At 51.4% G+C, this 12,533-nt stretch overlaps 1 protein-coding gene across 1 annotated transcript; it reads right to left on the bottom strand.

The window, feature by feature from the left end:
• Window positions 1-1,029: 1,029 nt before the first annotated feature.
• On the bottom strand, window positions 1,030-12,177 carry sin3b (SIN3 transcription regulator family member B). Its single transcript, XM_047036685.1, has 19 exons — window positions 11,658-12,177; window positions 10,639-10,745; window positions 10,391-10,544; window positions 9,591-9,935; window positions 8,837-8,989; window positions 8,593-8,715; window positions 8,308-8,397; window positions 8,073-8,191; window positions 7,376-7,589; window positions 7,164-7,280; window positions 6,786-7,024; window positions 6,010-6,193; window positions 4,909-5,761; window positions 4,564-4,733; window positions 4,035-4,208; window positions 3,792-3,884; window positions 3,581-3,675; window positions 3,089-3,287; window positions 1,030-2,174 (listed from the first exon to the last, which is right to left on the bottom strand). The coding sequence occupies exons 1-19, from the start codon at window positions 11,763-11,765 to the stop codon at window positions 1,938-1,940; spliced, it is 3,774 nt and encodes a 1,257-aa protein (XP_046892641.1). The 5' UTR covers window positions 11,766-12,177; the 3' UTR covers window positions 1,030-1,937.
• Window positions 12,178-12,533: the final 356 nt, after the last annotated feature.

Here is a 12,533-nt window from a genome sequence, read left to right as displayed (position 1 = left end):
TGTACTTTGATAACATAAAAAAAAAAAAAACCTGAAACGAAAATAGATAAACTGTGGTTCTGTGTTTTAAAGAGACAAGACTAAGAAAGGCTGTCTTACAATTCTCCCATTTTTGCAGAGTAGTTTGTAAATGTTGAGTGTATTACGCTGTTCTACGATGGTTTTCCTGATTGTCATTTGTATTTCCGTATCCACTTTGGTGATCCTGTCATATCTGGGTTTTATAAACCACTTGTTATTTTTAAAACTCTCTCCCTGAGTCTGACCTCTTTTTTTGCCACTCACTAGAACGACTCGTTCCTCAGTTCTCAATCGTTTTACAGCCGCAAGCTAAGCAAGTGTACAATGGGGCAGGAAGGCGTGCCATTAACAAGTTTCCTGCGGGTTTCAGTAAGTCAAATTTAAGACCTTTTTAAGATCATATAGATTGAAATTTAAGACCTACACGACACAGTCCAGATCCCCTCTCCAAACCGTCCCACCAGGAAAGGCTCAACTAAGAGTTTAAAAATAAATGACCTTTTAAATAAAACTGATAAAAAGGTACAAGTTTTATTTCCAAGAAAAACATTTTGCTGTAAGAAGATTTGAACACAAGACCCTTCACACAGTAGCCCACATCATTAACCACTGAGCTATCAGGCATCATAACAATTTCCACTCAACTTTGACAACAAACTATCTAGTTGAAACTTTTGGAGGGGGGGTCCAAGTCTTAATTAGGGGGTGGTCAAGCCCCCCCATACTTTGAACCTTGGACTGTACAGCTGTGCTTTGTAGGCTATGACTCCATACTTTTTAAGGGTAAAACCTTTTTTAGACCTGACTAAATGACATTTAAGACCTCGGATGAAAATCTGGCAGTTTAAGACGTTTTAAGGCTTTAAATTAAAAGTTCTGAATTTTAGACTTTTCAGGACCCCACGGGAACTTTGGCCTCCCATTACTCATATAACGACAACCTTAAGTCTGGTCCAAGTTTAGACCATGTGGACGTGTAGTTTAACAAAGACGACGATTTGTAAGAAGTTCACAACTAGGTTGTTTATTTCATCATGATAACTGATACAGGATAAATGTTATACATTCTTTTTTTTAACACTGATATTTTGTTTTTATTTTCAATTTCAGTATGCAAAAAAGACACAAGACCAAAAAAAGATTTGGTGAAATTATGAATATGGTACATAATTCTGATGGTTCATAAAATTAACAAATTTCAACAGTGAAGACCAATAATAACCCCGGGTGATCATTTGTTTAGATAAATAAAAACGAAAATCAACGAAATAACACAGAAAAGAAACAAACATTGAAAAGAGTTGGCTGCAAGGACAACACCGAGGACTATGTGTCTTTGTCTTACAGTTTAGTTTATCCTTATATTTCACCTCCGTAGGTACGTATTTAAAATACCGTCTTTACCTGCTGTGTACATATATGCATACACACACAGTTCTGCAGTTCCTAGAGCTGGGCTGTACTGTAAAAAAGACGGTAGTGGCAATCTGGACACACACCCATGTCTCTTAGTATAAACACACGTCAAACGGAAGGCGCGCTGGCTTCAAAAGCTAGTAAAAACTACGACTGACTTTTTTAATTTGTTTTGTTTTAAGTTTTTTTTTTTTTTTTCATTTAAAAAGACAAAAGAAAAAAATCAATAAGAAGAGACATTCACATTTCTGAAACAAATGATTTGCGAATCTCCCATTTGTCGGTGATCAGGTCTCCTTCCTGTGGGACCACGTTCCGTCATGTCTGACCTCCACCACTAGGGGGGGTGGGTGTCTGTCTGTGTTAACATGTCTCTGCCACCTAGCGGCCAACCAGGCCTTCAACAGCTCAATCAGACTGCAGTCTGTGAGTGTGTATACGTGTGTGTGTGAGAGAGGGAGAGAGAGAGAGAGTGCTTGTGTGTGTGTGTGTATCCGTGTCTATGGTGAGGCGGGGGGCTTATTGCCGCTGTAGTGAACCTGGTATCTGTTGACCGGCTGCCCCTTGATCTGTGTGGACAGGCAGCTGGTCTTACAGGGGATCATGTCCTCCTCAGCCTCGCCCAGCAGCCAATCCTGGACCGAGCGATCGGCCGACGCGCTCACGTGATTGGCCAGCCAGCCCTGGTGCCACTTGTTGAAGCGCTCGTGCTGCTTCACGGCCACTCTGTGCTGAGACTGGACGGAGAATGAGAGAAAGGACCAAGGATGAGAGGAGAGACCAAGGATGAGAGGAGAGACCAAGGATGAGGAGAGACCAAGGATGAGAGGAGAGACCAAGGATGAGAGGAGAGACCAAGGATGAGGAGAGACCAAGGATGAGAGGAGAGACCAAGGATGAGAGGAGAGACCAAGGATGAGAGGAGAGACCAAGGATGAGAGGAGAGACCAAGGATGAGAGGAGAGACCAAGGATGAGAGGAGAGACCAAGGATGAGAGGAGAGACCAAGGATGAGAGGAGAGACCAAGGATGAGAGGAGAGACCAAGGATGAGGAGAGACCAAGGATGAGAGGAGAGACCAAGGATGAGGAGAGACCAAGGATGAGGAGAGACCAATGATGAGGAGAGGGTGGACGAGTGGCTGCTGTAATCAGCCGCCGGTTTTCAGCGGAGCTCGTTATCGATCGAGCTGTAAGCTCGGCTAGCAGAACTGGTTCTGCCCAACTACTAGAGGATCAGAACGGGAGAAGGGCAAGTGGGCTTGGGAGACTGAATGAAAACCTTCAGCCCTACAACAGGCATGAGCAACTGTCCACACGCTAGTTAGCATTTAGCCTTCCCCTAGCCCAGGGGTGTCGAGCTCCGGTCCTCGAGGGCCGCTGTCCTGCATGTTTTAGATGTTTCCCTGATCCAGCTCACCTGATTCGAATGAATGGTCGTTATAACAACCCTTTTAATTGAATCAGGTGTGTTGGAGCAGGGAAACATCTAAAACATGCAGGACAGCGGCCCTCGAGGACCGGAGTTCGACACCCCTGCCCTAGCCTGTCTACCAAACCACACACACCCAACAAATTTCCTGAACAAATCCTTCTCTGCTCATGTCTACACATTTACACCCCTCCCCCACCTTCCCCTCCCTCTCTCCTACCTTGCGGGCCTTGACCAGCGCGCCCCGGCGGTACATGTAGTCCTCAGAGTTCATGACGAACACCATCTTGTGGGTGTTGAGCTTGAAGCGGCACTCCAGACTGCCGGCACTCTCCACGCCCAGCTGCCTCTGCCACTCCCTCCTGCAGCGCATCGCCTCCACCTGGCGCAACTGCCAGCGGCGGAACCGACGCAGGTTCCTGGGGAAGGGGAGAGAGAGAGGTAGAGATGAGGAGAGAGAGAGGTAGAGATGAGGAGAGAGAGGTAGAGATGAGGAGAGAGAGAGGTAGAGATGAGGAGAGAGAGAGGGAGAGAGAGAGGTAGAGATGAGGAGAGAGAGAGGTAGAGATGAGGAGAGAGAGAGAGGGATGAGGAAAGAGAGAGGGAGAGAGTGAGAAAGGTGAGTGTGTGGAACATTCGCAGCACTTGAGAGGGGTATTCCAGCGCGGTCCAGCTGTCCTGGGGAGGTGTGAACAGCTGTGGGACATCTCACCTGGGAAGGAAGACTGGTTTGAAGAAGTATCCCTCTCCTCCGGAGCACAGGGTCGAGTCTGTCCCCACAAACTGCTCCATGTAGCTGGACAAACACTGGGGGCAGGGAGGGGAGGTTATGGAGGGCCAACTGTAGTCAGCTCTCTAGCCAACTTGGCCAGTCAACCAGTGTTTCAACTTCCCCACAAACTTGACCCTTGACAGGGCTGTACCTGGACGTCCAGCGGGTCGTCGGCTTGAGCCTCTTCCGTGTCCAGAAGCTCAATGGTCAGGGTCACCTGACCCTTGTTCTGGATAAACATCACCTGGAATTTAACACAAACCGTTAGCAAACATCCCATCTCACCGACCCTGAGCAAAGGCTGACAGGATGCTAACATGTGCTAGCTAGCTAGCTAGCTATCTCTGGAGGCCGGGGACCAGAGCAGGGGTCTCTCCTGGTCTTCTCCTCCCACCTTGAAGCAGTTCTCCTCAGCCATCACCCGCTCGGCCTTCCACTGGTAGCTGGTCTCCCAGGCAGCCCTCACACACTGGGAGGACAGGTTCCCCCCCGCAGCCCCCCTCTTCCTCTCCGCCAGGTAGAGCTCAGCCACCTGCAGACACACCTCGTCACTGACCAGGTGCTGCAGCTGGGGGGGAGGGGGGAGAGAGAGAGGGAGGGGGGAGGAGAGAGGGAGGGGGGAGGAGAGCGGGGGAGGAGAGAGGGAGGGGGGAGGAGAGAGGGAGAGTGGGGGAGGCGAGAGGGAGAGTGGGGGAGGCGAGAGGGAGAGTGGGGGAGGCGAGAGGGAGAGTGGGGGAGGCGAGAGGGAGAGGGGAGAGAGAGAGGGAGAGTGGGGGAGGCGAGAGGGAGAGGGAGGGAGAGGGAAAGAGATAGATATGGTATTTCAATAATGATGAATCGGTCGTTCCAACATTGAGAACTTAACCTGCGTTTGTTTCCACACAGTCATGAGAGTGTCCTCTGTAAGCCAGTCCTCGTCCTACCTGTCGGATGATGTTGTGAATGAGCTTGTCGATGGTGAAGCCGATGTAGGCGTGGATGGTGAACATCTCTCTGAGGGTGTCCTCGTACTGGGTGGACTCCAGGTTCCCGTCCAGCAGGCTGCGCACCATGTCCAGGAAGGCAGGGTAATACTCCTCCAGCTCCACCTCACCTGCACACACACACACACACACACAGTGACAAACTGGATCTGGTGTGTGTGTGTGTACACAAAGACCTCCCTGGTCTTCCTAGACCAGCTTGCTAACCGTATATCACGTGTCTAGTACAAAAATGACACATTTAAAAACACACACACAAGTGAGATTGTCAGAGGTCAGACTTACTGGGCTGTTTGAGTCTCAGCTCCATGGCCAGGTCGCTGGCCTTGTCCCTCCTGCCCTCAGCCATCAGCAGCCTCTCCCGGCTCTGCTCTGCACGGTGATCCAGCAGCTGTCGCTCCGCCTGCCGGTACACGCGCAGCAGCCGGGAGCACAGCGTCTGGTGCAGCCGCAGGAAGAAGTACCAGTTGTTGTTGACAAACAGCAGGTTGTAGACGCCATCCATCTCCTTCTGGTGCTCCGCCTCGGGGTCTCGCAGGTCCACCTTCTCAGCCATGCCCTCCTGGGGGGCGGGGCCGGGGTTGGTGGGAGGACCCACCCCCTGGGAGGCGGAGTCTGTGTCGGCATTGGCGGCAGGCTGAGGAGGGCTGCAGCGCCTTCTCCTGGACTCCCCGTTCAGCTGCTGGGGCTGGCTCTGGGGCGGGCCCTGCTGCAGCTGCTGCTGTTGATTTCCGGTGGTTGCCGTGGCTCCGGCCGTGCTGCTACTGTTGCTGCTCCCGCCTCCGCTCCCCGCGCTGGCTCCGCCCTCCCCGCGCTCGCCGTGGTCCTCGGGCTCCGCCTCCTCGTCCGTCCAGTCCTCTGTGTCGCTGAGCTCCCCGCGGCGCGAAAAGAACAGGTCGGGGACAAAGTGCTGCACGATGCGCTTGATGTGGTCCTTGTCGTCTTTGTGGATGGCCGGCTGCCGCTTGACGTGGTAGATGATGAGCGCGGCCGCGTCCTCCAGGATCTGCTTGTCGTCGTAGGTGAACACCATGTGGGGCTCGCTGGGAAGCGAGGACGAGCCCGTGCCACCGCCGCCACCGCTGCCGTCACGCCCCTGCTGACCCACGCCGCCCTCCTCCGTGCTCTGCTCCTGCCGCTGACACACACACACACGCACACACACACGTCAAGATACATGTCAGACAAAAACGTGTGCGCTGCTTTGGATGTAAAAGCGTCCGCTACCAAATATCACATTTTAAATGCTCAGAACTTTCTGTCTTTATGTGAGCAGTTAACTCCTAACTAGAGCAGTGAGTGTGAGAGCGCGTGGCCCATGATGGGAAGAGTTGTTTATGGAAGTTAGTCCCTCAGAGGGGAGAGACCTGCCCTGTGTGAACCTACCTCGTCGTAGACGCTCTCGATCTCGTTGAGCAGGCTCTTGGAGCGCAGTGCCTTCATGTCGTTCTGTTTGAAGTTGACCCCCTGGTGGTCCAGAGACTTGAGGTAGGCCTTCTCATACTGCTCCCTCCAGATCTTATTGAAGCCCTGCTGAGCCTCTCTCCACTCCTCCTCCTTGGCTTTCAATCTGGAGAGACAGGAGAGGGTGGGGTCCATGCTGACACCTTGGAGAGCTGTGTGTGTCTGTGTGTCTCTGTGTCTGTCTGTCTGTCTGTCTGTCTGAGTGTGTCTGTCTGTCTGAGTGTGTCTGTGTGTGTGTGTGTGTGTGTGTGTGTGTCTGTCTGTCTGTCTGTGTGTCTCTGTGTCTGTCTGTCTGAGTGTGTATGTGTGTGTGTGTGTGTGTGTGTGTCTGTCTGTCTGTGTGCGTGTCTGTGTTGTGTGTGTGTCTCTGTCTGTGTGTGTCTATGTGTGTGTGTGTGTGTGTCTGTCTGTCTGTCTGTCTGTCTGTCTGTCTGTCTGTCTGTGTGTGTGTGTGTGTGTGTGTCTGTCTGTCTGTCTGTGTGTGTGTCTGTGTCGTGTGTGTGTCTGTGTGTCTCTGTGTGTGTGTGTCTCTGTGTGTGTGTGTGTCTGTGTGTCTGTGTCGTGTGTGTGTCTGTGTGTCTCTGTGTGTGTGTGTCTGTGTGTGTGTGTCTGTGTCTGTGTCTGTGTCTGTCTGTCTGTGTGTCTGTGTCGTGTGTGTGTCTGTGTGTGTGTCTCTGTGTCTGTGTGTGTGTGCTAACCTCTTGAGCACTACAGGCACAGCAGTGGCCGGGCTTCTCTTTAGCCCTTCGATGATCTCCGGGGCCTTGTCGCCATAGATACGGTACACTGCCCGGCGCTGGATGACCTCGGAGGTGCCGCCCAGACAGTCGTCCAGCCGGAAGCGGTCCTGGTCCTCCGGCGACAGGCGGGACAGCTTCTTCTGGACGCTCTCCAGAACCCGGATGGTGGCCAGGTTGGTCTCCAAGACAACATCCAGCTGGGAGAGGGGGGGGGGGGGGGGGGGGGAGGACAGTAATCAGTTGACCTTGGGAGTCCTACAGAGGTGATTGGGACGTGTTCCCCTTGTTGGAGGTTGTTCTGGAACCCGTAGACTGTTCTAGAACGGGGAGACGTACCTCGAATCTCTCGTCCTCGCAGCGGTGCAGCTGCTCTTCATAGGGGGTCTTCTTAGAGCTGACAAAGGTCGAGTCCTCAGACCAGGAGGGAAAGGACACCCACGTGTCGTTCAGCACCTACACACACACACACACACACACACCAAAATGTCATGATAAGCTTTCCCTCGCTCGTCCTGTGGAACCTTCCAGAACCCAGGGCGGGGTCCTACCTCCTTGCAGATGGCGGTGCGTCCGCTGCACTTGGGCTGCTGGTAGGTCTTGGGCAGAGCCCTGTAGCTGGAGCCTAGGCGCTTGCAGGAGGCGTAGTCCACCTCGCGGCCCCCGCCCCCCTCCATGTAGCGGTCGGCCAGGCCGGGAAGCACGTGGGACAGCTCCTTGTCCCCCAGGAACGACTTGAACTGGCTGTACAGCTCTGGGAACTTCCTGCCGCGGACACACCGGCGCACGGACACATGTGTTAAAGGGAATGTCTTCTTGGCCAGAAACCCCTGTTCCAAATACCTCCACCATCCCAGGAGGCTGGACGCCAGTAAAATGAGAGGCTCTGAACTCTGAGGGGCTCCTTCTCTCCTGACCCGGGAGGGTTCACCAAACCCCAGGTCCAGAGCTCCAGCCCCCCTTCCCTGCCCCAGATCCCCTTCCCTGCCCCAGATCCCCAGCCCCCCAGGTTCCCTTCCCTGCCCCAGATCCCCAGCCCCCCAGGTCCTCTTCCCTGCCCCAGATCCCCAGCCCCCCAGGTCCTCTTCCCTGCCCCAGATCCCCAGCCCCCCAGGTTCCCTTCCCTGCCCCAGCCCCCCAGGTTCCCTTCCCTGCCCCAGATCCCCAGCCCCCCAGGTTCCCTTCCCTGCCCCAGCCCCCCAGGTTCCCTTCCCTGCCCCAGATCCCCAGCCCCCCAGGTTCTCTTACCCCAGGAAGGGAGTGACGAGCTGGAGCAGCTCTGATCCTGACACCACCTCCTGGTTGAACAGGGCGATGCAGCGCAGAAAGTTCTCGTACACTTCCTGGCTCTTGAACAGGCGGCGAACCTGCAACAACAGTGTCACATTCCAGACCATAACGAACGACAACAGATAAACGGTGTGGGGGAGGGAGGGAGGGGGGTGAAGCGAACACCATTCCCCAGCGCAATCCTTATCTCTACCTTATCAAAGAAGGTGAATTCTCTCAGGACTCCATGCTTTCCCACCGTGGCAAAGGACTGGTCTTTGGAACACGAGAACTTCATTTTTTTCTGGACAAGGGGAGAGAAAAATGGAGGGAAAATAGAGACCATAGAGGTTACAACATTACAACAAAATGCTCTCCTCTTGAACTGGGTTGTCATGCCGAGGCAAAGGCAGGAGACATGAGCAAGCGAGAATCCTGGAGACTAAAGCTGGCCCTGTCCACCTGTGAGGAGCAGGGTGTGGCCAGGCAGGAGGCCTACCTTGAGCAGGGGGGTCATGTGCGGCAGCAGCATGGGCCTGGGTCTCTTCTTGCTCTGCTTGCTCAGGTCATCCTCCTCAGGCCTCTTCAGGGGGTCCTTCCCTGTGAGGGAGCTGCCCGTGAACTGGAGGGAGGGAGGGAGGCCAGGTATCTTTTAAACTAGCCATCATGGATGCAAAAAAACATCAAAAGGTACAAGTCATCTGAGCCGCTCACGCATGTCTCTGCATCCTGACTGAGCTCACCAGTGATCTCTTGGCGTCGGGCAGGAACTGTCCAAACTCAGCCAGCAGATCCTCCTGGCCCTTGAAGAGGCTGGCCACCTTGGAGAAAACCTCGTCCTCAGTCATCCCACTGCTGCCTCGCCCGCGACTGTCCCTCACCTCCAACTGCTCCTTCTGATACAGGGACACGCATCCCCCGCGCAGCCCCGCGCACACACACAGCATGAATAAAAAGAAAACACATAGGTCATGGAGATTCAGTGTTGACTATCTAGGCACAAACTAACACTCTTCTCCCCTTCCTGTGACTAGAGTTCCTACACTTCAGCCCTGAGGAAAGGGTTTGTGCTGGAATGTCAGCGCTTGAAGTTGAAGTCACAGCAAAGGGAAAAAGCTGGCGACTTTTCCCCCCCTTCAGTTCTAGGAAGAAAGGACCAAAACACACACACACTGTTAGCTGGTCCGAGGCACTGTGGGGTGATAGTTGCCTCCACAGTATTATCCAACTGCACTGCCATGTGGCCTTGGCCTAGATACTGTTACAACAACAAACCTGTCTAAAACCACAGCCAGCAAAACTGGACTGCGAATTCTCCTGGTGACATACACCCATAGATGTGTAGAATATCCCACTAGTTGTATTTCCATAAGGACACAACCCAGCTCCTCAGAGAGAAGGCGGGTGAATGACATGAACACGTAAACAGCACACTCAGGACAGAGATGGGCTGGCAGGAGGAGATCTCAAGGGATGTTCCCCCGTACTCCACTGTACCTGGTAGGTGTGCAGGATCTCCAGGAAAGCCCTGTAGATCTCAGGATGGTCCAGGAAGCGGTTCTTGATCTTGTTGACGTAGCTGATAGCGCTGTCAAACTCCACGGGGCTGGGCTCGGAGGCGGGAGGGGACACGGAGGAAGAGGGGGGCTGGGCCTGGCTCTCCCTGCTGGGCAGGGGCAGGGACAGTCTGCTGGGTGCCTCCGGGGGCCCCGAGGACGAGGAGAGGCTCTCTGGGGAGGTGACAGCCTCGCTGGGGGCAGGGCCGGCCTCCGGGGCAGCAGAGGCACTGGTGGACACGCTGCCCACAGCGATGGGCATGTTCTTCCCTTGGCCTGGGGACACCTGGTACAGACACGGGACTGTTCAGAGGCTGCACAAGCTCAGAAGGAGGGTTCAACCAGACATGGGGGCCTGGGTTGGGAAGCAGGTCCACTGGGGCTTTACGTCAAGTTAATAAATACAATAGAAACTTTTTTTTTTTTTTTTTTTAACATCAAGCATTAATTATTTTCAGCTTTAGCCATAAAACATGTAGACACAAAGTAAACACAATCTCATCAACTGAAGGCAACTTGTGTTCGAGACAAGACAATTCAGCGACTTCACTACAAACAGCCTTTTCTTTCTTTCCTGACCCTTGAAAAAAGCTGACTAGAAAAGATGGGGGGGGGGGGACCATGTGATGGAAATCAAATGAATGTGCCATTCAATCCATTAATATACACTTGCCAACTCTACTGCACATTAATAACAGACATGAGTCCGAGGCTCACGAAAACACAGATTAAAACTCTAACCTGGGCAGAGAAGGGGGACTGCAGGTAAACCATTCCATTCTTGGGAATTTCTATCCGATACCCTGGGGGCAGGAAAGCATTGAATCCCAACACCAAATCTGGGTGTCCGTGGAAGAGCTGCGACACTCGGTTTATAACGCCTGGAGTGTCGATGCTAAGGAAGGACAGAGATCGCGTTTTTAACCAATTTATTAAATATAAAAAATATAAAGGATGCCGTTTTGTTGTCATATACAGTGACATCATACCTTTGAGATTTGAATTCCTTCATTATGTCCAGGAATTTGTTGTATATTCCCGGGTCATTTCCGAACCGTATTTTGACTTGGTCCAGGTATGATAGGGCATCTTCCACCTGGGGAGGGAAAAAAAAGAATCAGTCAAAGAATCCGTCAGCTACAACCTCTACTAGAAGTACCTAGCTCCATTGCCACCGCTAACTTAACACTTGCCGGAGACAAAACATATCGTTCACATTACGTGTTTTTCTCTCTCAACATCCTAGATGCAGCAGTCAGGAATCTGGGCAGGTAGTTTAATACAGATTTACTGAACAATGGCCCTATTGTGTGTCTCCCAATTCTTGCCATTGCTGACAAATCTACTATCAACCCGAAAAAGATTAATACTGCATTCGATCAAAGATGTAATGTCAGTTTGCAATGCTTTGCGTTTGTCTCCAGCAACAATCTCTCTCGTTTTAACAATATGACAATCGGGCGAACAGAAACGACACAGCACTGCAGTGGTTCCTCGCAAAAAACTACCTCTTAAGATGTCGTTTACTTCTCAGCCATAGTGCTCATACTACCAATTTATCTGAACGACCAATGCACACATACTACTAGTGGTTCACGTTTAAAGTAGTAAACATGTCATATCGCATTGACTGTGTGCTTAGTATTAGTAGCTAGTGAAGGTTAGCACGTTACGCTAGCTTCGTCCTCGACTTTGTTCTGGAAAAGGGGAGCAAGAAGGAACTTCGTACAATCGAGGAGTTAGCTAGCTAGCTGTTCAGTCATCAGCTAACTAGTTAAATATTAAAAAAATGTAATGCCCAGCGGCAAAACAGCAATGTAAAATGTAAAATAAATTGCAAATGCTGACAAAATAGAAATAACGAGCTTGTTAATGCCATCGGCACGCATTCCATTCAACACCAGTAGCTAGCCTAGCTAGTTAGCAGCATCGAGAGAAAGACATCTGACGAACACAAAATGGTTCTGACTATGAGAGGACTTTTCTCATTTTTGTCCCCGTCTCTTACCTTCAGTTTTTGAAAGTGTTGTTGTTGTACTTGTTTTTGAACAACATAGGCCTTGTCTTGAATTTGGTTTATTGGTTTCGTGTTGCTGTGGGTCTGAATCTTCGCCATTATCCCGGCGGTAGGAGGCTTGAAAGCCACCGCAAGTTGATTAGCTGTAAGCTCGGTATATCTGGTGTTGGCTGGCCGACAAATCTTGCTCTTCGTCGGATAGTCAAGCTCCCTTGCTGCTAGCAACCTTTAGTTGACTAGCCAGCAGTCCGCAGCACAGGGAAAATCCAGCCGAGTGTAGCCTAATGACAAGCCGGGCACTACTCCTCGATGCTACTTTGATTGAATGCCATTATTGATTACAATTTTGACTATAGATGAGCAACGGCAGACTGAAGATTCGGAAAATAACCCTTGAGACAATGGTCGCTGAATATGTTATTTTAATAAACTATCGACTGTCTCTTTAAATTCGGCGGCAGCTGTGCAATCAGTCTAGGCGTCCGGAAGCCCAGTTGATCTGTAAAATCACTGTGCGCAGACTCAGCATGAAAGGGGTGGAGTTGATCTCACGACCGAGACAAACTGTTCCACAAGCTCGCTTCTCACTGAAATGCTTGTGAGCATGTTTTCGTCATCACTTAACACAATATCATTATATAAACACATTGCAGTATATGTCCGTTCCCCTCGAGCACCTTCAGAATATGTCTATTTAACTATTATTGCCGTAAACCGATGATAGGCTGTAGGGCGTGCCATGAAACAATGCAAAAATCCACAAAGTGTCTGAAGGTGACAATCACAAACAGTATCATATCGGCAGATATACATCTATCACGTAGTAGACCAACAGTTCCTCAATAACAACCACTTCACTTAAGTGGT

The sequence above is a fragment of the Hypomesus transpacificus genome, chromosome 16 (assembly GCF_021917145.1).
Source record: "Hypomesus transpacificus isolate Combined female chromosome 16, fHypTra1, whole genome shotgun sequence".
Taxonomy (NCBI): Eukaryota; Metazoa; Chordata; class Actinopteri; order Osmeriformes; family Osmeridae; genus Hypomesus; species Hypomesus transpacificus.
This window is presented reverse-complemented; position numbering and strand designations above follow the sequence as displayed.